The following is a 21,931-nucleotide window of genomic DNA, read 5'->3' as shown; positions in this document are numbered from 1 at the left end:
GCACTGCAGTGCTGCTACCAGATACCATGAGAAATAGAGGCAGGACAAGAATACCAAGGGAGGGTTGCTCAGCATAGATGACTGATGTGACCATTGTGATGATCTGACCAACTCCAAAGTTCATTCCCATGTCACCACTAAAACATTTTTTCCCCTTCATTGCTGATGTCTGAGAGGAAATTTCTTTCCTCTACCCTCTTAGGTTTATTCGTAGGGGCCTGCAAAGTAAACTGACAAACGACAGAATAATGGAAGAAAAAACATAAATTATTTTAATTAATATTTTCTGTATGAAAGAGTCCAACAGGAAGGAAGTGAAACTCAAAGAAGTAGTTAGACTTGGGGGCTTATATTCCATTTTTAAGAAAGGAAAGGGGGTTTGGAGGAAAGTGAGTAGGAAATATATGGGGAACCTGATGGGAGATAAGCGCTATTTTCATAAGGTTTGTTTATGTAGACTCACCTCAGTGCCCATTCTCCACCTTTGGTGACAAGAGTCACTCTCTTTTTCCTGGTTCGGGAGAGGGGGGCCCCGGTCTCAGGGAAAATTCATGCCCTGCTTTTAGGGAGAAAAGGGGAGGGAAGATTTCTTCCTGCATCTGCTGATTTTCAGTTGCTTTCAGCTCAAAACCATATTTATGCCAAAGTGGCATATTTTGAGGTGGCTTTTTTTTTTTTAATTTATTTATTTGTGGCTGTGTTGGGTCTTCGTTTCTGTGCGAGGGCTTTCTCCAGTTGCGGCAAGTGGGGGCCACTCTTCATCGCGGTGCGCGGGCCTCTTATTATCGTGGCCTCTCTTGTTGCGGAGCACAGGCTCCAGACGCGCAGGCTCAGTAGTTGTGGCTCACGGGCCCAGTTGCTCCGCAGCATGTGGGATCTTCCCAGACCAGGGCTCGAACCCATGTTCCCTGCATTGGCAGGCAGATTCTCAACCACTGCACCACCAGGGAAGCCCTCCCCAAAGATTTTTATTGTTCCTTTATAAACTTGCCCTCCCACCCCTCTTTGCTCTTCCCATCAACTGACCATTAGACATGATGCCATTAGACATCAGGTTAATTTGCATAGAGAATTTTATATAAATAGAGTCGTACAGTATATATTGTTTTTTGCCTGGTTTCTTCCACTGCATAATTATCATGTAATTAATCCACATTCTTGCACTTATCTATAATGTATTTATTTTTATTATCGACTATTCTACTATATGGATTTACCACAATTTGTTTATCCTTTCCCTTACTGATAAATATTTGTGTTGTTTCCAGGTTAGGCATTATAAATAAAACATTTGCTGTCATTAATCTTTTTAATTTTAGCCATCTAACAGGTGTGTAGAAGAATACCATTGTGACTTTTGTTTGCATTTCCCTAATGACTATCATATAGAATAGCTTTTTATGTGCTAAATTGTGTTACATATATCTTTGGTAAAGTGTCTATTCAAAATTTTTGGCCACTTTTTCAAAAGGTGGGTTTTTAAATTTGCATTATTATTTTAAAAAATTAAAGTATAATGACACACAACATTATATTAGTCTCAGGTGTACACATAATGATTCAAAATTTGTATATATTGCAAAATGATCATTGCAATAATTCTAGTTAACATCCGTCACCATGCATAGTTACAAAATTGTTTTTTCTTGTATTGACAACTTTTAAGATTTACACTCTTAGCAACTTTCAAATATGCTATACAGTATTATTAACTATAGTCTCAGTGCTGTAGTTGACATTCTAATGACTTATTTATTTTATAACTGCAAGTTTGTACCTTTTGATCCCCTTTACCTATTTCATGCATACCACCATCCCCCACCTCTGGCAACCACTAATTTGTTCTCTAAATCTATAACCTTGTTTTGTGTATTTGTTTGTTTCTGTTTTCCTTAGATTCCACATATAGGTAAGATCATACGGTATTTGTCTTTCTCTATCTGACATATTTTTCTTAACATAATGCCCTCAAGGTCCATCCATGTTATCTCAAATGTCAAGATTTCTTTCTTTTTTTATGACTGAATAATATTTCATTGTGTATATATACATTTTTTTATACATTCATTCATCAGTGGACACTTTGTTTCCATATCTTGGCTATAGTAAATAATGCTGCAATGAACATGGGGGTGCATATATCTTTTCGAGTTATTGTTTTTATTTTCTTTGTCTAAAAACCCAGAAGTGGAATTGCTGGATCCCATGGGAGTTCCAGTTTTAATTTTTTGAGTAACCTCATACTGCTTTTCACAATGGCTATACCAATTTACTTTCCCACCAAGAGTGCAGAGGGGTTCCCTTTATTCCACATTCTTGCCAATGCTTATCTCTTATGTTTTTGGTGATAGCCATACTAACAGGTGTAAAGTGATATCTCCTTGTGGTTTTGATTCCCATTTCCCAGTAATTAGTGATATTGAGCATCTTTTATGTGCTACCTGTTGGCCATTTGAATACCTTCTTTGGAAAAATGTCTTTTCAGATTCTTTGTTCATTTTTTAATTGAATTATTTGACTTTTCTGCTATTCAGTTGCATGAGTTCCTTACATATTTTGGATATTAACTCCTAATCAAATGTGTGGTTCGCAAATATTTTTTCCCATTCCATAGGTTGCCTTTTCATTTTGTTTATTATTTCCTTTGGTGCTCAGAAGCTTTTTAATTTGATATAGACTCACTTGTTTGTTTTTTATTTTGTTGCTTGTGCTTTAGGTGTCATATCCAAAAAAATCATTGCCAAGATCCTTGTGAAGAAGGATTTTTTTTATGTTTTCATCTGGGAGTTTTATGGAAGCCTGGTTTCAGGGCTTACATTCAAGTCTTTAATCTATTTTGTGTTAATTTCTGTGTATGGCGGAAGACACTGGTCTTGTTTTATTCTTTTCCGTGTGGTTGTCCAGTTTCCCCAGCACCATTTCTTAAAAAGACTGTCCTTTCCCCATTGTATATTCTTGGCTCCTTTGTTACAAATTAATTTACCATATACATGTGGGTTTATTCCTGGTCTCTCTATTTTGTTCCATTAATCAATGTATCTTTTTTTTATACCAATGTATATCATAGTTTTGATTACTATAGCTTTGTAATATAATTTGAAATCAGGGAGCATGATGCCTCCAGCTTTGTTCTTCTATCTCAAGACTGGTTTGGCTATTTGGGGTCTTTTGTGATTCCATACAAATTTTAGAATTTTTGGTTCTATGTATGTGAAAAATACCATTGAAATTTTGATGAGGATTGCACTGAACCTGTAGATTGCTTTGAGTAGTATGGACATTTTAACAATATTAATTTTCCCAACCCATGAGCACAAAATATCTTTTTCTTTGTTTCCTCTTCAACTTCTTTCATTAATGTCATAGTTTTCAGTGTACAGGTCTTTCACCTCCTTGGTTAATAAAAGTGTGGGCATCCTTGTCTTGATCCTGATCTCAAAGGAAAATCTTTCAGCTTTCCACCATGGTGTATGATGTTAGCTGTGGACTTGTTATATAAGCCCTTTATTATGTTGAGGTATGGTCCCTCTATGCCCATTTTGTTGAGAGTTTTTCTTAAATGAATGTTGAATTGTGTCAAGTGCTTTTTTTCTGCGTCTATTGAGATGGTCATATGATTTTTATCCTTCAATTTGTTAATGCAGTGTGTCACATTGATTGATTTGTGGATATTGAACAATCCTTGCATCCCTAGAATAAATCCCAGTTGCTCTCAGGTATGTGATTCTATTAATTACTGTAGAATCTTGTTTGCTAATGTCTTGTTGAGGATTTTTGCATCTATATTTACTGTTCATCAGGGATTAAATCTTTGGGAAAGAAATAGGTGATCCAAAATGATTAGGTTATAAAACATGTTCTTATTAGATTCTTGTATTTATTTTTATTAGTAATTATATGAGCCATTTATTGATTTTATTTTTTTGGCATCCTTTTCTGGTTTTGGTATCAGGGTAATGCTGGCCTCCTAAACTGAGTTTCAAAGTGTTTCCACTTCATTTTTTGGAAAATTTTGAAAAGGATTGGTATTAATTCTTCTTTGAATGTTTGGTAGAAGTTACCAGTGAAGTCATCTGGTTCTGGACTTTTTTGTTGGGATATTTTTGATCACTAATTCAATCTCTTCTTGGTTTGTTCAAATCTTATTATTGGGTTTTAAGAGTTCTTTATTATGTTCTTTATAGATACAAGTTCTTTATCAAATATGTTACTTACAAGTATTTTCTCCAGTCCATGGCTCCTATTTCGATTTTCTTCACTGTGAATGCTTTTTTCAAAGAGCAGACATTTTTATCATGATGAAGTCCAGTTGATTGATTTTTTTGTTTTATGTATTGTGATTTTAGTGTCATATCAAAAAAATATTTGCCTAACCCAAGGTCACAAAGATTTTCTCCTATGTTTTCTTGTAAAAGTTGTATAATTTTAGGTTTTACAATTAGGTCTACAATCCATTTTGAGCTAACTTTGGTATAAAGTGTGAGATATGAATGAAAATTTATTTTTTGTTTACACAAGGATCAAATTGCTCCAGGACTATTTGTTGAACAGACGATCTTTTCTCTACTGAGTTGCCTTTGTAGCACAAAATCAAAACTATTATGTCATGAGTTTTGCCCAAACCCAGTCAGATTCCCATCTTGAAAATCCACCTTAAACCATTAGAGTTCAGACCCCTAATCTTGTAAATATGTTCCCACAACTCCTGCTTCTGATAACTGCTAAGATTCTGCCAAGGTGGTGTTCTCACTCGCTGATGGAGGTTTAAAAAACTTAGCGGTGCTTCATGGAGAGATAACCAACTGACAAATTCCAACCCAATCTGATAATTTCTTTATTTTAAATTGAAATAATTATTTAAGAATGTGTTTAGATAGGAGATATTATACTTTATTAGGGTTCATTTTGTCAGGTGTGATTTCACAGGGAATATTTTTATCATAACTTAAGACTTACTGTTGTGAAAAATATTTGACAGTAGCTTTTGAAAAGCACAATTAGTCAAATTTGCACTTAAAATTATAATTCTTTTATTTTTAAATTAGGACTGTTTATCCTTTAATATTTAATAAGGGCTTCATAGGAGTGCTTCTCACTTTTATTTGTTTATTCATACAAAAATTACTTTTGGGAAACATTAGTTTGTAACACTGCAACAAGAAACTACAGGAACTATAGGACTAAAAACAGTAACATTTGGTCACAGCAACTCGCGGCAAACATAATATAAACTACAGCTTAGAGACCACGGTGGTATAGATTAAATCTTTGGGATAGAAATGAGTGATCCAAAATGCATTAGGTTATAAAACATATTCTTATTAGATTCTTGTATTTATTTCTGTTAGTAATTATAAATATAAGCCATTTATTGAAGTCTCATGATATTTCTAGCCGTGACCATTTTCCAGGAAGTGTTTTTATAAAATACACGTGATTTTATTCTCATATTAAAAATGTGGATACTGAGGGCTTCCCTGGTGGCGCAGTGGTTAAGAATCCGCTTGCCAATGCAGGGGACACGGGTTCGAGCCCTGGTCTGGGAAGATCTCACACGCTGCGGAGCAGCTAAGCCTGCAAGCTACAACTACTGAAGCCCGCGCCTAGATCCCGTGCTGTGCAACAAGAGAAGCCACCGCAATGAGAAGCCTGCGCACCGCAAGAAAGAGTAGCTCCCGCTTGCCGCAGCTAGAGAAAGCCCACGAGCCCAAGGCAACCAAAAATAAAATAAATAAACATAAATAAATTTTTTAAAAAATGTGGATACTGAGATTTAGAGAGCTCTGGTGAGGAGCAGAGCTCCAACGCCTTCCTTGTCTCCTATCCTGTTGGGCTCTGTACCGTCTCCTTCCCTACGTCCACAGAGCCTCAAGTCTATTGAAACTGATTTGGTCCTCTCTCCTCAATGTCAACCTGCCTGTTTTCTTTGTTACTTCTTTGCTCTAATACACTACCCAGATCGTGGCTTGGAGGATTTGTATGCAGGGTTATTTACCATCCACAATTAGGAAACCCCTCCCCGTGTGTTCTTCGGTCTCTGGCCGTGGCGTTGGCAGTAGTCTGGGCTCACTCTCACTTATCACTGAGCCTCTGATTGGAGTCCTGGCGGCCGAGGCACTGTCACTCATGACAGCACAGCCTTTCTCCTTCGATACTTTCATAATCTGAAAATGAAATGCACATCTTTCACTGGTAGATTAGAAATAGAATTTTCTTCTCTACTTTTCGTTTGCAGACTAGGTTTTAAAGCCTCAAGTGACTGTGTGAACTTTATCTTGTCTCTGCCAGCCGTCTGCATCAGCAGCATGGGGTGACTTTGGTTGCCAGACCTTTCTCATGCTATCCACCCATCAAATGGCTTCAACCCAGGGTCCCAGGAGTGTGCTGGTTTCCTGAGGAACAAAATCCTATCTTCCAATAGAACGCTTACTTCCAGCTACTCACTGGCACATACAGAGTCATACAGAGTTTGTAAACCTAGCTTTTCTTCTTACTACTTGGAGATTAATCCTATAATGCCCTCATTCTTCCAGAACAATAGTTCTCCACATGAGAATTAAACAATTGCTTCTTTAAGCCACATTGAGCCACATCTGGCAGGAAATGTTGTACTGAAAATTGGAAGATCTAACTGGTGGCTGGATTTGACATCGCTGAGTCTTTTGTAATATCCTCTGCTTCATTTTGCTGAGAAATGAAAGTTTGCATTAGGTGGTCTGGAGTTGTGAAACACAAATGTGGACATATGGAAAAAATTCTCAAAGCTCTTTTTATTTTTCTTGAAGTGACAATATTGCCTTATGTTTAAATCCATTGAGTAGAATAATATTACTTATTTAAAAGCCTACATATTTTCAGCTTTATAATATCAGGCATGCCTATGGAAAGAAGCCTTTCATCAGAGAGGGGAAATAGTATTTAGAATGACAATTGTAATTTTAGCAGTTTAACTGGGACTTTTTATTTTTTATTATTTGGTTAAAGGGCCAGATAGTAAATATTTAGGCTCTGTGGGCCTGCAACTACTGAACGCTGCCACTGCAGAGTGAAAGCAGCCTTGGACTGTACTTAATGAATGGGTGTGGCAGTGTTTCAATGAAACATTGTTTAGACAGGAACAAAGCAGATTTGGACCTCATGCCAGTTTGTTGACCCTTACCCTAGAAAAAACTCTGAGTTTCACATTCTTTTTTTATATCCCCATGACCCTCCTTTCTAAAATCATCTGCCATCTGTACGGTGCAGTGCAATGTTAAGTTGCCAGATTTATATTTGTTGATTGTAAGTATGTCTCCCAAACTATATATTTATATGAAATTCAAATTTATCTGGGCATGGTGTATTTTACCTGGCAACCCTATCCCAGTGACCCTTTTCCCACATATTCCACCTTAATTTGGAGCTTGATGTCCTTCCCTAGATCAAAATCTTCTTTGGAAAATGTCTGAAGTTCTTAAAGATCAGCTGAGGGGGAATTTAGGGCCACACTGCCTTTCCTACAATTGCCTTTGTTGCATGTTAGGAACAATAATGAAGGAAAAGGAACAAAGTTTTTGTCTCAGGCTAAATACAAACACATCTGTACTTGTGCAAGAGAGGTTTGGTGGAGCCGTAATTTCCTTTCCATTCCCTGAACATCTGCCCTGGTCACAGGTTACCTATTGTTTCTAGGTAAGTGAATCCTGATGGAGTCAACATGGAGGACGATATTCAGAGAGGAGGGGTCTTAAAGGGACACCTATAAATTGTTTTAAATTTTAATGTTTGGTGGCATTATGATATGATACAGAAGAGAACCTACCTAGTACAGAGTAAATGCTTCAGTGCATACATGTTCATTATCATTCCCTAGTCCTTTAACATCCCAATTATTTCAATTCATTCAATATAAAATATTCAAAGAAAAATTCTGCCCATATACTCTGTACTTGCTTAATAAATAAGCATCATTAAAGTTAAAATTTAGAAGAATGAGACTATACAAGTCACAAGATCAAGGTATTATTTCAGTCATTCTAAATGATGTTGGTATTTGAGTTCAACTTACATTGCACGCTGGCTCTGAAAGGGGCAGAATTATTTTCCAGAAAATGTTGGCAAAGATCTGCCAGGCTGTGAGAAGTTGGTTCTCATGTACTCTGGGCTGTGAGACAACACTGTGTCTTTTCCCATAAACACGAGGGAAGGTGAACGGACTCTGGGGACTTATGATGGGGAAGATAATGAAAGGTGCCTTCATACCTCAGCTGTTCAGCACCATTAACCTTCCCAGTAATTGAAACACACAAAAGGGGGTGGTAAGTGAGAGGCGTCCCTCTCGTCTATTACCTGGCAGGTACAATTACTTAAGCCTTCAAATAAAGGAACGACTTTAGGTTCCTTTTCAACCATTCTTTACCAAAAAATCAACCAAAGCTTTTTGTTTTTTAACTCTAATGTTATAATCATTTCTTTCTTTTGATTTGTGCCTGTGGATTAAAGCATACCCAGCTCAATAAGGTGGGCATTTGTTATTTAATTAATGTAACTAATAAAGTCCACCATGTAGAAAAGGTTACAGCAACAAAAAAAAGAGGTCTTAAAGGTTTACCATAGGAGACCAATTTATGATTCAAAGTGGTTTTAGACTGACAGGCAAAAATAAGATTTCATTTTCCACATGGAAATGAAAAATACAAATGCAAAATTTTAATCTAGTTCAAGCTGAGGAATAACATCATATTGTAATTACAATACAAGGAAAATGAACCTAATCCTATAAGTGTGTGTATGGACATGAAGGAAACTAGTTTTCATCAGTTATGTCAATGACATAACAATAGAGCAATGGAAGTGTGTGTGTGTGTGTGTGTGTGTGTGTAGGGAGTTGTTATTAACACTTCTCTATGCGAATTATACATGTACATATAAGAATGTATTTCTGTGGTAAGACAAGAACATCTAGAAAAGCATTTTAAAAAGTAGTTATCTTTGCAAAAGCTAAAAGTTCCTATAATTAAAAAGCAAGTCATCCAGCTCATGTCACATACTCACAGTATCATCCAGTGGCATTTATATCAAAACTTGCTATTATAAGTTAGATTCTATTTGCTTTTGAATCTACTTGAATTATGCAGCCATTATTTGAGCTAAATTACAAAAATGTTAAATGTTTCTATTATCTAAATCAAGATGAAACAAAGATATTTCAAAGTTTCTGATACAATTTTTTTTCTTTTTTAAAGGGGAAGAGGAGGAAATGAGGAGTCTTTTTTTTTTTAATTGATTGATTGATTGATTGCTATGTTGGGTCTTCGTTTCTGTGCACGGGCTTTCTCTAGTTGCGGCAAGCGGGGGCCACTCTTCATCGCGGTGCGCGGGCCTCTCACTATCGTGGCCTCTCTCGTTGCGGAGCACAGGCTCCAGACGCGCAGGCTCAGTAGTTGTGGCTCACGGGCCTAGTTGCTCGGCAGCATGTGGGATCTTCCCAGACCAGGGCTCGAACCCGTGTCCCCTGCATTAGCAGGCAGATTCTCAACCACTGCGCCACCAGGGAAGCCCTCTGATACAATTTTAAGTGAAAATGGGGAGAAAGTGAAGCTGCCAGATGGCAAATATTTAATTTCTGCTGAGTTTTCTTCCATCACGAATACCCTGTGCTGGGCAGAGACTGAGGTCTAAATGGTCCTCATTCTTCACGCTCCTGGATTCACCCTCTTTGACACATGGCTTTTCAGCTCCTTTTACTGAAGAGGCAGAATCTGTTCTCCCGACCCCTTGATCCCGAGTTAGGTTATGAGATTTACTTCGGTCAATGGAATGCCAGCTGATGTGACACACGAAGATCAGAACAGACTTGTATTTTTCTGCTTCTTCTCTTAGTTCTGTGCCACCGCGGTGAGAGGTGCCTGGCTTTGTTTGCTGCGCAATGATACACAAGTCCAGTCATCTCAGATGGGGCCATTCTCCATCAGCGGACAACAGCCTCCCCAAGGCAGGTGCGCAGGAGACCAGAACACCTGCTGAGCCAAGAGTGTGGTCTTGAGACCCCTGAGCTCAGTAAAGTGGTGTCTGCCACTGAGGTTTCTGGTTGATTCACAGCATGATTATGGCAGTAAATAACGGATATTGCTGCTTATGTTTTTTAACTCCCATTTTTCAGTTACATTTCTATTTGGAATAGTGTGGTAAAGTAGATGTCAATGGATTCAATGTTTTTCTAGAGTTTCTGTATTCCTTTTTAAAAACAGCTTTGAGATATAATTCACCTACTGTACAATTCACCTACTTAAAGTGTCCAATTCAATTGTTTTTTTGTATATTCACAGAGTTGTGCATTCATCTCCACAATCTATTTTATCAATTTTATTGATAAAAAAAATTTTGGAAATTTTATCAATTTCCAAAAAAAGAAATCTTTCTTTTTCTAGCCTACAAGTGTCCCATGTCCCACAGCCCCAAGCAAACACTCATCTACTTTCTGTCTCTATAGGTTTGTCCTTTTTGACATTTCATATCAATGGGCTCATATAATATATGGTTCCTTATGACTAACTAATTTCACTCAGAGTATTTTCAAGATTCCTCTACATTGGAGTACTTCATTCATCAGTACTTCAGCCTAAAAAAATATCACTGGAATTATGGAATAAACTTAATCCTTAAGGGTGTATTTTTTTAATTAACCAGCACTATTACGAGTTCTCAGTCTTGTTTTCAATTTAAAAAGACTTTTAATGATAATCATGAAAATGCTTATGGTTGAATTTAGATTCAATTCTGTGCAATAAACTCAAATTGGTTATAACACAATAAAGGCCGTATATGAGAAGCCCATAGCTGATGTCATACTCTGTGCTTTTCCTCTAAGATCAAGAATAAGAGAAAGATGCCCACTCTCGCCACTTTTATTCAACATAGTATTAGAAGTCCTAGTCAGAGTAATTAGGCAAAAAAAAAAAGGAAATCAGCAGCACCCAGCTGGAAAGGAAGAAGTAAAATTGTCAATATTTGCAGATGACATGATATTATATATAGAAAACCCTAAAGACTCCACCAAAAAAACACTGTTAGAACTAAGAAACAACTTTAGTAATGTTGCAGAATACAAAATCAATATACAAAAATTGGTTGCATTTCTATATGCTAGTAATAAGACAATACCACTTACAATTGCATCAAAAGAATAAAATACCTATGAATAAATTTAACCATGGAGGTGAAAGACCTGTACATTGAAAACTATAAGACACTGATGAAAGTAACTGAAGAAGACACAAATAAATGGAAAGATATTCTGTGGCTCAAAGATTAGAAGAATTAATATTGTTAAACTGTCCATACTACCAGAAGCAATCTACAGATTCAATTCAATCCCTATCAAAATTCCAATGGCATTTTACACAGAAACAGAGCAAAAAAATCCTAAAATGTGTAAGGAACCACAAAACACCCTGAATAAGCAAAGCAATCTTAAGAGAGAACAAAGCTGGAAGCATCATGCTTCCTGATTTTAAGTTATATTACAAAACTATGGTATGGTATTGGTATAAAAACAGGCACATTGATGAATGGAGCAGAATAGAGAGCTCAGAAATAAACGCACACATATATGGTCACTTAATTTATCACAAAGGAGCCAAGAATATACAATGGGGAAAGGACAGTCTGTTCAACAAATGGTGTTGGCAAAACTGGACAGCCACATGCAAAAGAATAAAACTAGACTACTACCTTACACCATACAAAAAGTAACTCAAAATGGAATAAAGACTTGAATTTAAGACCTGAAATCATAAAACTCCTAGAAGAAAACATATACGGTAAGCTCCTGGACATTGGTCATGGCCATGATTTTTTGGATATGACACCAAAAGCAAAGGCAATAAAAGTAAAACAAGTGAGACTACATCAAACTAAAAAGCTTTTGTACAGTAAAGGAAACCAACAACAAAATGAAAAGGCAACCAATTGAATGGGAGAAATATTTGCAAATCATGTATCTGATAATGGGCTAATATCTAATATATATAAAGATCTCGCACAACTCAATAGCAAACAAACAATCTAATTAAAAATGGGCAAAGGATCTGAATAGACATTTTTCCAAAGAACACACACAGTTGACCAACAGGTATAGGAAAAGATGCTCAACGTCACTAATCATCAGGGAAATGCAAATCGAAACCACAATGAGATATCACTTCACACCTGTTTGTATGATTATCAAAAGATAAGAAATAACAAGTGTTGGCAAGGATGTGGAGAGAAGGAGACACTTGTGCACTCTTGGTGGGAATGTAAATTGGTACAGACAGTATGGAAAATAGCATGGAGTTTCCTCAAAAGATCAAAACTGGGACTACCATATGATCCAGCAATTTCACTTCTGTGTATTTGTACAAAGAAAATGAAAACACTAACTCCAAAAGATATATGCACACGCATGTTTATTACAGAATTATTTACAATAGTTGAGACATGGGAACAACTTCAGTGTTCATTGATGGGTGAATGGCTAAAAAAATGTGATACACACACTGGAATACTATTGAGCCATTAAGAAAAAGGAAATTTTGCCATTTGTGACAACATGGAGGGACTTCGAGAGCATTATGCTAAGTGAAATAAGTTAGAGAAAGATAACCTATGGTCTCACTTATATGAGTAATCTTAAAAAGAAGCTCATAAATACAGAGAAGAGATAGTTGGTTGCCAGACTGGGGGGGTGGGGATGGGGGTGGGAAGTAGGTGACATGAGTGAAGGGGGTTCAAAAGGTACAAATTTCCAGTTATAAAATAAATAAGCCACAGGGATGTAATGTATAGCATGGTGAATATAGTTATTAATACTGTATTGCATATTTACAAGTTGCTGCAAGTAAATCTTAAAAGTTCTCATCACAAGAAGAAAGAAAAAAATCTGTGACTGTGTATGGTGATTGATGGTAACCAGACTTACTGTGATGTTCATTTTGCAATACACACAAATGTCCAATCATTGAATTGTACACCTGAAACTAATATAGTGTTCTATGTCAATTATACCTCAATAGAAAAATTCTTAGGTCAAGATCAGATGTTGATTTTAATTTTAAATTAGAAAAGGACTTTTAAGGATCCACTCAACTCTGCCTCCCTCTTCCTACCCCAAAGAAGTAAAGAAAAATTGTGACCTTTTATGCCTTTCATAAAATTAGAAATTTTGTTTAAAGGGTATAATATATCTCAATTTAAAAAGTTTAAAAAAAAAAAAGAATTTTTTTTCCTGGACACTCATGTAGTTGATTCTGTGAATTTATCCTTCTTTGTGATATGATAGAAGGAAGTTCTAGAATCTCCCTTTTCTCTATATGTATGCACCTCAGCTGCTGCCATCAGTGGACATGTGTGCAAGATGATATTGGAGACTGTGGTGCTTGAATTGGGTAGAATGCTGGACAGCTGACTCTGCACTTCATTTTAACGTTAAGCCTCTCTGATTCTACTTGTGCCAGAATGTCAGGAAAAGTGTGTTGTTTATGCGCAATCCTGTGAAATGTTTATTAAGCACTTTTGGAAATACCATGCAGTATTGCTTTTATACTTCAAGTTCTTAGTTGTGGTTTGTTCTATCTTAGATACCAGTGTTTGTTAGTCCCCAAAAGTCCTCCTGGGTTGAAATGGGCTGAATTGGAAAGAAATATTATAAGCAGATAAGGTAGGGGGTCTATGGAGAAAGAAAACCAGGCATGGCTTTCTGGACATAAGAGAACACCTATTAATTTAGTACAAGCCATTTTGTGATCTAAGCCTGGCCAGAGTGCTTGCCCTTGAACAGGTCTCAGTAATTAAGGATCTTAAGGGAAAACAAGAATGCTGACTGTTATCAGGCAAGAGAAGTAGCACTAGTAATAATGTATCAGTTGTAAAGACTTCCAGTTCTGTTTCCATGGTAAAGATGAGCCTGAAGCACTCAACCACCAGGTCAGAGGGAACCTAAGGGATGATGGCGTTGACCTTTTCTGATCCTCCGGATTTCAATCAACTAAAGCCTGGGCTCTGCCTACCTCCCAAGCCCTTTCATGAATATACATGTACCCTTAGCTTAAAACTTCCCCAGTTTTGCTGTTTGGGGAGACACTGCTTTGGGAAAGATCCCTGGTGTTCTACTTACTTGCTGCAAGTAACAAATCCTTCCTTCTCTCACTCTTTGTCTTGGTTGTGTCTTTTGGCTCGACACCCACCAAGAGGCGAACCTAGTTTTTCGGGTAACAATATGAGGCTGACTATTCTCTAGCTGAGATTTATGTAATTAGGTGCATAATCCTTTGGTTGTTAAAACCGGGGCTTCCAAGGGCTAGTTATAAGGAACATAGCTCATCAGAGATAACCTGCAAAGACACCGTGCAGTGTGTTTTTTATCACACATGTGACAATTCTTCTCCCTGCAGTCTGTCTCTCCATAATTGTTCTTCAGGATTTGTTGCCTGGGGGCTTATGGGAAAAATGACTCCTAATAGAAATACTATTATATTTTATTCACAGTGTTCTTTCAGAGGATTTAATGATAAATCTGTTCCCATTACAAGAGTAAAGTTAAATGTATTCCCAGATTTAGATAAAACACGCAGAAATAATTTACAGGGAGAAAACTGCTGAATAAAGAAGAAAAATGAATGGAGTCATGTTTTGATCTATGGAGAGCATTGAGAAAGGATTTCATTCGGGTGGGGTGAGTTGATCCTTCCTCTTGGTAGGGAATCCTGAGTGCACAGACTGCTCCCAGGTGAGCAGGAAAACAGACGACTTTGGTCAGGAAATGCCAAGGGTGTAGTTTCACTTAGAATATACTTTCCTAGGCAGCCTGTCTGCACTTACACATATGAGGGTCCACACACTTCTGAACATCGGAAGTTGATTTCTTGTCTTTTACTTGTGACGTGTGCTGATTTCAAGTTCTCTTTTGTGTTTGGTGTGAACTCTGCAGACACATACATATATGCGCGTGCGTGATTTGTGGGGTTTGAATCATCACTTACAGAAATGTGCAAGATCTTCACCTTTCCTTTGTTTTGATTTTTTAAAATTTAATTTAATTTTATATTGGAGTATAGCTGATTTACAATATTGTGTTAGTTTCAGTTGTACAGCAAAGTGATTCAGTTATACATATACATGTATCCATTCTTTTACAGATTCTTTTCCCATATAGATTATGACAGAATGTTGAGTAGAGTTCCCTGTGCTATTCAGTAGGTCCTTGCTGATTATCTGTCATCTTTCTTACATAAAAGAGCAAAGGGCTGTGGAAACAGGTCACAGAATGCAGCGGACTGCCCCTGGCCTGCAGGGATTTAGCTTGGCGGCCTTGGCGGTCCCGTTAGGCATCCTTTCTCCTCTGAGCCTGGAGCTCTAGCATCAGCCTACCTGATCCAGTGCCCTGTGGATGAGCATGGTGTTAAGTACTTGACATTCATTCTCTCCTGTAACCCTTGGATCAGTTCTCTGCTGGTAAGACTTCTATTATCTTATGAAACAGACAACGAAGCTGAGGATCACAGATGCTGAGCAGCTGCCGGGGGTCTCACGGGTGGGTACCAACTCCCAGGGCAGCTCTGGGGCTGGTACGTGGAATGCTCAGCAGTTTCCATCCCTTTGTGGGGGTTTCAGGCCTGTAATTTCATAATGGCTCTATGACTGGCTATCATCACCATTCTACAAACAAGAAAAGTGGCACAAAGCCACGAAGTCTCCAGCGAAAGAAGGCAGCTGGAAAGGGGTAAAACCAGGAGTCGCATCAGCTGTCTGCTAGCAAGTCCCTGCTTTGGGCCCTGCTTTGCCTGGTCTCTTCAAGCCTCCTCACCTGGGGCTGCCCTTGTCTTGGAAGATCATGTAATAGCCCCAGTGCTGTCCAGTGGTCAATGCTGTGCACTGCACAAGGACATCTGCCTGCAAATCTCAATCCCTCGTGGGCTGTTTCATCTCTGACTTGGAAAATCCATCCTGAATGTCTGCTCAAGTAATTTACCAGCATTGTCCTTTTTGGTTTTAATTGACATCAATTATTGAGGCGCCTTCTAACCCATTTTAAATGGATTTCCCATGAACAACTGAATAGAGTTTTCACAGGTGACAACTTTTCTGTTTCAGAGACCTGAGGGCCAGTGAGAAGGGGTTTCAGAGCTCAGCTGACCTGGTCCAAGTCTGGCTTGCTTTGTGACACATCCATTAAACTCTCTGAGGTTAGTCTGTCTATCCATTAAATGGGCAGAGTAACATTTACTTCAAAGGAATGCTGTGACCATTTATTTAGATTACACACACACACACACACACACACACACACACACACACACACACACAGACTGTCTGTTGTATAGGCTTTAAAAAATATTAGACACTTGATGTAAATCATTAATTTATATTTGCTTTAAAAATTAGAAATACCATATTCAGGTTCTGGGACATGTATTAGGCACTAGGAAAATGTCTGACTAATAAATGAAGGTCACTCTACCGCTTGTGGCTTTTTTCAAGGTTCTAAATGCACCCTCCGAGCAAGCTTTGCTCAGTGTTTCCCGGGACTGCTGATTGATGGGGTGGGTGGGAAGAGTTCCTGATTCCCAGGGGCCCTGAGTAGGAGTGGAGAAAGCTGGAAAGTTGGGATCAGGATCTACATATTTGGGTCAAATTCTACTTGTAAATTCTGTGGCCTTGCCAAGCTATTTATGTTTTCTATTCCTGTTTTTGTTTTTTACCCAGGTTGCAGAATAGAAATAATAAAAACAGCTTTTCTGCTTTGTTCTCAGGCATATAATGCCCTACTCAAGGTTAAAGTTACTTTCATATTCTGATCACTTTGGATGGTGCAAGAATGCCTGGACACTGTTCCTAAGTCTCAGCACATTTGTCATGAGTCTGGTCACAGTGTTAGGAGAGTATTGATCCTAGTGATGCCATGCTCATACCTCCTTCATTTACATGTGCTGGCAGCCTCTTTAGGAAGTAGAGGAGGCCATGTGACTTACCTCAAGGTCATGGATCTTGAAATCCTTCTTCCTTCATGGGCCATCAGGCCTCTATCTGTATACTCTGAAACAATTTATCTATTTATCTGCCTATCTGTCTATCCATTTATTTATCTATCCATTTATTTATTTATTTAAGATGCCTTTTATATTCCATCATTTTTCAATATGAACTTTTGGGTAGTTGTATTAAAGAATTTGAATGGAAAGGAATACACATACAGTATATAGAAGTTGATTCAAAACTCTTCATTCTTCAATTAAGTGTATTCAATTTACCTACTTAACATAAGGTCACTTCCCTGATGCTATTTGGAGTAAGATTCCTTCTCCCAGGATGCCAGTTTTTAGTTTTATATATCTGCTGACCACAATTCTCAAATCTCCAAGTAGGAATATACATAATAAAATGCTGACATTATAGTAGAAGTCGGGTCGGTGTTTTAATTAATTATTTTTTAATTTTTTCCAGCTTTATTGAGATGTATTTTGACACATAACACTGTATATATAACCGTATATATTTCGAAATGATTACCATAATAAGGTTCTTTAGGTTTTTTTTTTTTTTTTAAGATTTATGTTTTTTTATTGATTAATTGATTGATTGATTGATTGTTATGTTGGGTCTTCGTTTCTGTGCTAGGGCTTTCTCTAGTTGTGGCAAGCGGGGGCCACTCTTCATCACGGTGCGCGGGCCTCTCACTATCGCGGCCTCTCTTGTTGCGGAGCACAGGCTCCAGACGCGCAGTCTCAGTAATTGTGGCTCACGGGCCCAGCCGCCCCGCGGCATGTGGGATCTTCCCAGACCAGGGCTCGAACCCGTGTCCCCTGCATTAGCAGGCAGACTCTCAACCACTGCGCCACCAGGGAAGCCCGGTTCTTTAGGTTTTTATTTTTAAATATGAATCATTAAATGAGTTGAGAAAACAAAAGCAGTCTTTTTTACAACAGTTCTCAGTACATGTAAATATTTTCTTCAAACCGGGTTAGTTACTTGTCCTAACTTCTTTTCAACCAAAAAAAAAGAAACTCACATTTTTCCTAGCATCGGTGTTAATGCTCAAGCATCATCAGCGTGGTGAAGCTCGGTCTCAGACTGAAGTCCACTGAACTGCTCAGCTGTTCAGAGTGGGAAACCTGCCCGTGAAGGATCTAGGACCACGGATTCGGATTCGGAGCGAGCGCAGGTTGAAGACCTTCACCGACTTGACTCGCACTTCCTCCCGCCACCGCCAGGCGCGCCCGGGACGCGTGGAGCTCGCAGCGCGGCGGGAGCGGGTGGGGGTGGGGGTGGGGGTGTGGCTGCAGGTTGGGGCTCCCGCCCCGCCAGCTGCGCGGGTTCGCCGAGCCCGGAGGAGGGAGCGCTAGCTACTCCGAGCGGGAGGGAGCTTGCAGACTCCGGCTCAGAGCAGCTGTCTGGACACCTTGGGTTTTGGGGTGGGGAGCCCCGGCGACTGTGAACATGGACTCCGCCGCGGGAGCCTGTCTCAGGATGCTCTTTCTTTTGTCTGCCCAGCCCTAGAGTACATTAGCAGCAGGGAATACATGTGAGTACAGCAAATCTTTTAAAACTTATACTGTCAACTGAGAATTCGTGTTTTTTAAAAAAAATAATTGAATTTTACAAATGGAATCACTGGTCTGCTTCTGAAAATGAGGCATTTAAAAAACATCGCGAAGTCCCAACGCTTGGATAGAATGGTTTACAATGGTTTTTCCACTTGTCAAGTCTGTAATACACAAAGCCTGTTTTGACTTGTCTGTGAGCTGAATTTTGTCTGTGTGCTGTTGTTTTGAAGATTCATTGAGAAAGCTCAAGTTCTAGTAAAACCTAAAATTAGCATGAGAATATTGAGGCGGAGAGAGACCAGAGAGAGAGAATAGCAGGAGATGAGGAGAGAAGAGCATGCCAATATGTCATTTATTTCTTTTTACTATGAATACATTTTGGAGGATTTATGTCAGAAAGGAAATCGTTGGCCGACCTGGCCGGGTCCTGCATTAGCGTAGATGTTTGCAGTCGGCGCCCTGCGGAATCGGGTAGCAAGAAGTCGGGCGCTGCAGCGGCGGGCAGGCTCCGCAGCAGAGCCCAGGCGGCAAACCTGGTGAGTCCGCAGAATTACGAGAAGGATCGACCCCTCAGAATTAGAAGGCTTTTGCTTACAGGAAAAACATACCCTGCCATTCAGGTTCATTTGCAAGTGCACATGCTTGTGTATCGTGATGTGCTGTGTTTCTCATTTTGTTGGTTCAGTGAAGATGTATTAACCTCTCAGTTCTGGACTGGCAATGTGAGTCTGATCTAAAGTTGCTAGCCAAATTGATTCAGCCGACCTCAAGGCATTTTAATCTGGAAATCGGAAAAAGTTTTCGAAGTGTTATTCAGATTGAAATCTCCATCATAGGGCTTTTCTTTCCTTGAGGGATTGGAAGAAAGCCCCCTTAGTCCTACATCCACACCCCATCCCCCTCAAGAATTTTTTAAAAATCAGGTTGTAGGGAGTAAGGCAAGCTATTATGCATTTCAAGAAAGTGCTAGTAGGCATGTTAGAAACCGACCTTGCTGCTGGGGGTGGGGTGGGCTGGGGAACTCTGCCCTTACCAGGAAGTTTGTGCTAAAGTGAAAAGCATATTGTACAAATAGTTACCCTTCCAGCATTCATCCATATATGCCCCGAGGCTGTGATAAGTTTGTGTTGTCATCATTTAGTATCAGCTCATTTAATGCCATATTATACGAGTCACTCCTGAAAATGAGCCTTAGTCTCCTTTAAGAAAATACTGCCCCGTGTTTCAGACAGAATTTTAATTTAGCTTTGGGCACAATTTCCATGAATTAATTAAAATGGAGGCATTTACATGAAATCCTTAGGTCCTGCAGTAAAGCATTTATCACTTTGCTAAGAAACTAAAAATGTAGTACTAAATGATTTGCTAGTATAAAAGAATTGTAGAATAATTTAACATAGTACACTGAGGTGCAATTAAAAAGTCACCAGAGGTCACTCTTACTTAAAGGAAACATGGCTTCAAAAATCCTTCCCGTATAAGAGAAGCAGAGTGCTGTGCTGCCTTTCTTGTCTCCTTAGTTGTGATTACAGGATATTGCAAGATCGGTTATTTTGATATTTCTTTATTTTCTGTTTGTATTTTATTCCCTGAAATCCACAGAGGTATCATGTTCTTCATACTGAGCATCTTTTTTAAGAGTCACATGCTCTGAGGTGCTCCATGTCTGAATCTCCAGGCAGATATCCTTTTCTGAATTGAATATATCTCTAAGCTCAGTTCGTCTGGGTCTCTGGCTGACTCTTCAAATGTCAATGCTAGTTTTCACTTTTCAGCCTCTGTTTTATTTAGATGTGTTTAGTACTCTGATGAAAAGTTCAGTAAGTTAAAAGTACCTATGTAAATTTGCATGGCTAAGAACATTTTAGATACTATAGAGTCCTTGATCACCGCAAAGCTGGCTACTATAGTTGTTCAAGTGTCAAGTATATATTTAAATGTCTTTGCAGACTTAAAGATTCATAGAGGGTACACAAACTGTGTTTGATAATTGCTTGCTAATCTCATTTGACAGTATCCTTTGTAGCAGTAGAAGTAATGGTGAATGAATCTTATTATAGTCTAGATTAGCTAATTTGACCAATTGGATTTTTCCTTAACTCTCGAATATTTGGGAGGTGTTTGTTTGTATGTGTAGATGTATATACAAGCAAGGTATTTCAAACCCATATTTGAAATTTGTTACTACATAAATCAAGGTAGAGGGTTCTTTTAGTCCTGTCCCATCATTTGAGAAATTCTAAAGAGGAGTTTGCCAGCAGGATGGGATTTAGGCTACCAACAAGAAATCACGAACACCAGCATTTGCTCAAGTCTTTTGATCGCTAACCTTTTATTCCTAAGAAGTGTTTTAAGAACTCAAGTAATCTTTTCAGACAAGACTTTAAAACTAAGAAAAATGAAATATTCTTAAGCCCTGATAAAATAATGAGAACTGTATGTAAATTTTTAAAAAGGTAAAGATCTTCTCCCCAAAAGGATACAGTGACATTTTTCCTCTATTTACAACTGGTTCTCAGTAGTAAATTAGTCAGACGGGGGGCGGGGGGAGGTCAACCTGGGTGAGGTTCTGGCATAAGACATACTCTCATACAGGACTTGGTTGAAACATTTGACATCTCAGAAATTATCCATGTTTTGACATGAATCTTTATATTTATAATTAATGGGAAATTTTAAGTCAGGAGAAGTCTACACAGGGCGAGAGTAATGTTTCTAAATAGCCAAAAACATGGGCTTTTTTTTTTTTCTCTTATTCTCTGTCTTTTTGAAGATAAAACAAGTTGAATGGACAGCATCCTCTAGGACCTGATATTTAAAAATTGTGCATCTCTACTTGGTCTGCCTTCTAGAACTCTTTGTATTTAGTCAAGATGAAAGTGTTATTCTAATGGAGTTATCCTCTTAAATGGAATGCAAGAGGAAAGTTAGAATATAGATTCCAAGTTAGAGCCCTGTTTTCCAGAAGTTGTTGTGCAGACAGTGGTTGGTTTGCTCACTTCCTACCATGAGCCACAAGTGGAAGAGGGCAGTAGCTCTCTGTTTTAGGATTATCCCTGTGAATCTACTATTTGTTTATGAACTTTCAGATCTTTTGGGGGGGGGAGGAAGAAGAGATATAATCTGAATAAGAAAATGTCAGTATTTTGATTGCATATTTACTATTGTAAATCTGTCTCCTGGATCGCATGTCACTTTGAGGAGTAATGTTCACTCTTTCCCGATTAAGGAACAACACAATTGGAAGTTAATTTACAGCTGAATTATTTTCCCCATATAAGTAAAGTACCAGCTATAGCTAGTAGCTGCTGTCCTCCCTAACTCTACTCCCCAGTGAAAAGAAAAAGGACTGAAGTCTCTGAAAAGGACTG

At 38.4% G+C, this 21,931-nt stretch overlaps 1 protein-coding gene across 22 annotated transcripts in view; it reads left to right on the top strand.

Moving 5' to 3' along the window:
* LOC309632963 (uncharacterized protein) overlaps positions 1–21,931 on the top strand; it is a 141,169-nt gene that overhangs the window by 26,916 nt on the left and 92,322 nt on the right. For 2 of the 22 annotated variants that reach the window (XR_014247197.1, XR_014247198.1), the window contains 2 exons: positions 16,111–16,202; positions 18,037–18,501. The exons of 5 other annotated variants lie outside the window; for them this stretch is intronic. Coding sequence is in view for 3 of the 17 variants with exons in the window: in XM_082401081.1 (XP_082257207.1) it covers positions 9,862–9,977; positions 16,111–16,180 (186 nt within the window). In the remaining 14 variants the exon portion in view is untranslated. 15 more of the 22 variants (XR_014247207.1, XR_014247208.1, XR_014247202.1 and 12 more) reach the window with 14 other exon arrangements.

The sequence above is a fragment of the Balaenoptera borealis genome (genome assembly GCF_965194805.1).
Source record: "Balaenoptera borealis genome assembly, chromosome: 8".
Classification (NCBI taxonomy): Eukaryota; Metazoa; Chordata; class Mammalia; order Artiodactyla; family Balaenopteridae; genus Balaenoptera; species Balaenoptera borealis.
This window is presented reverse-complemented; position numbering and strand designations above follow the sequence as displayed.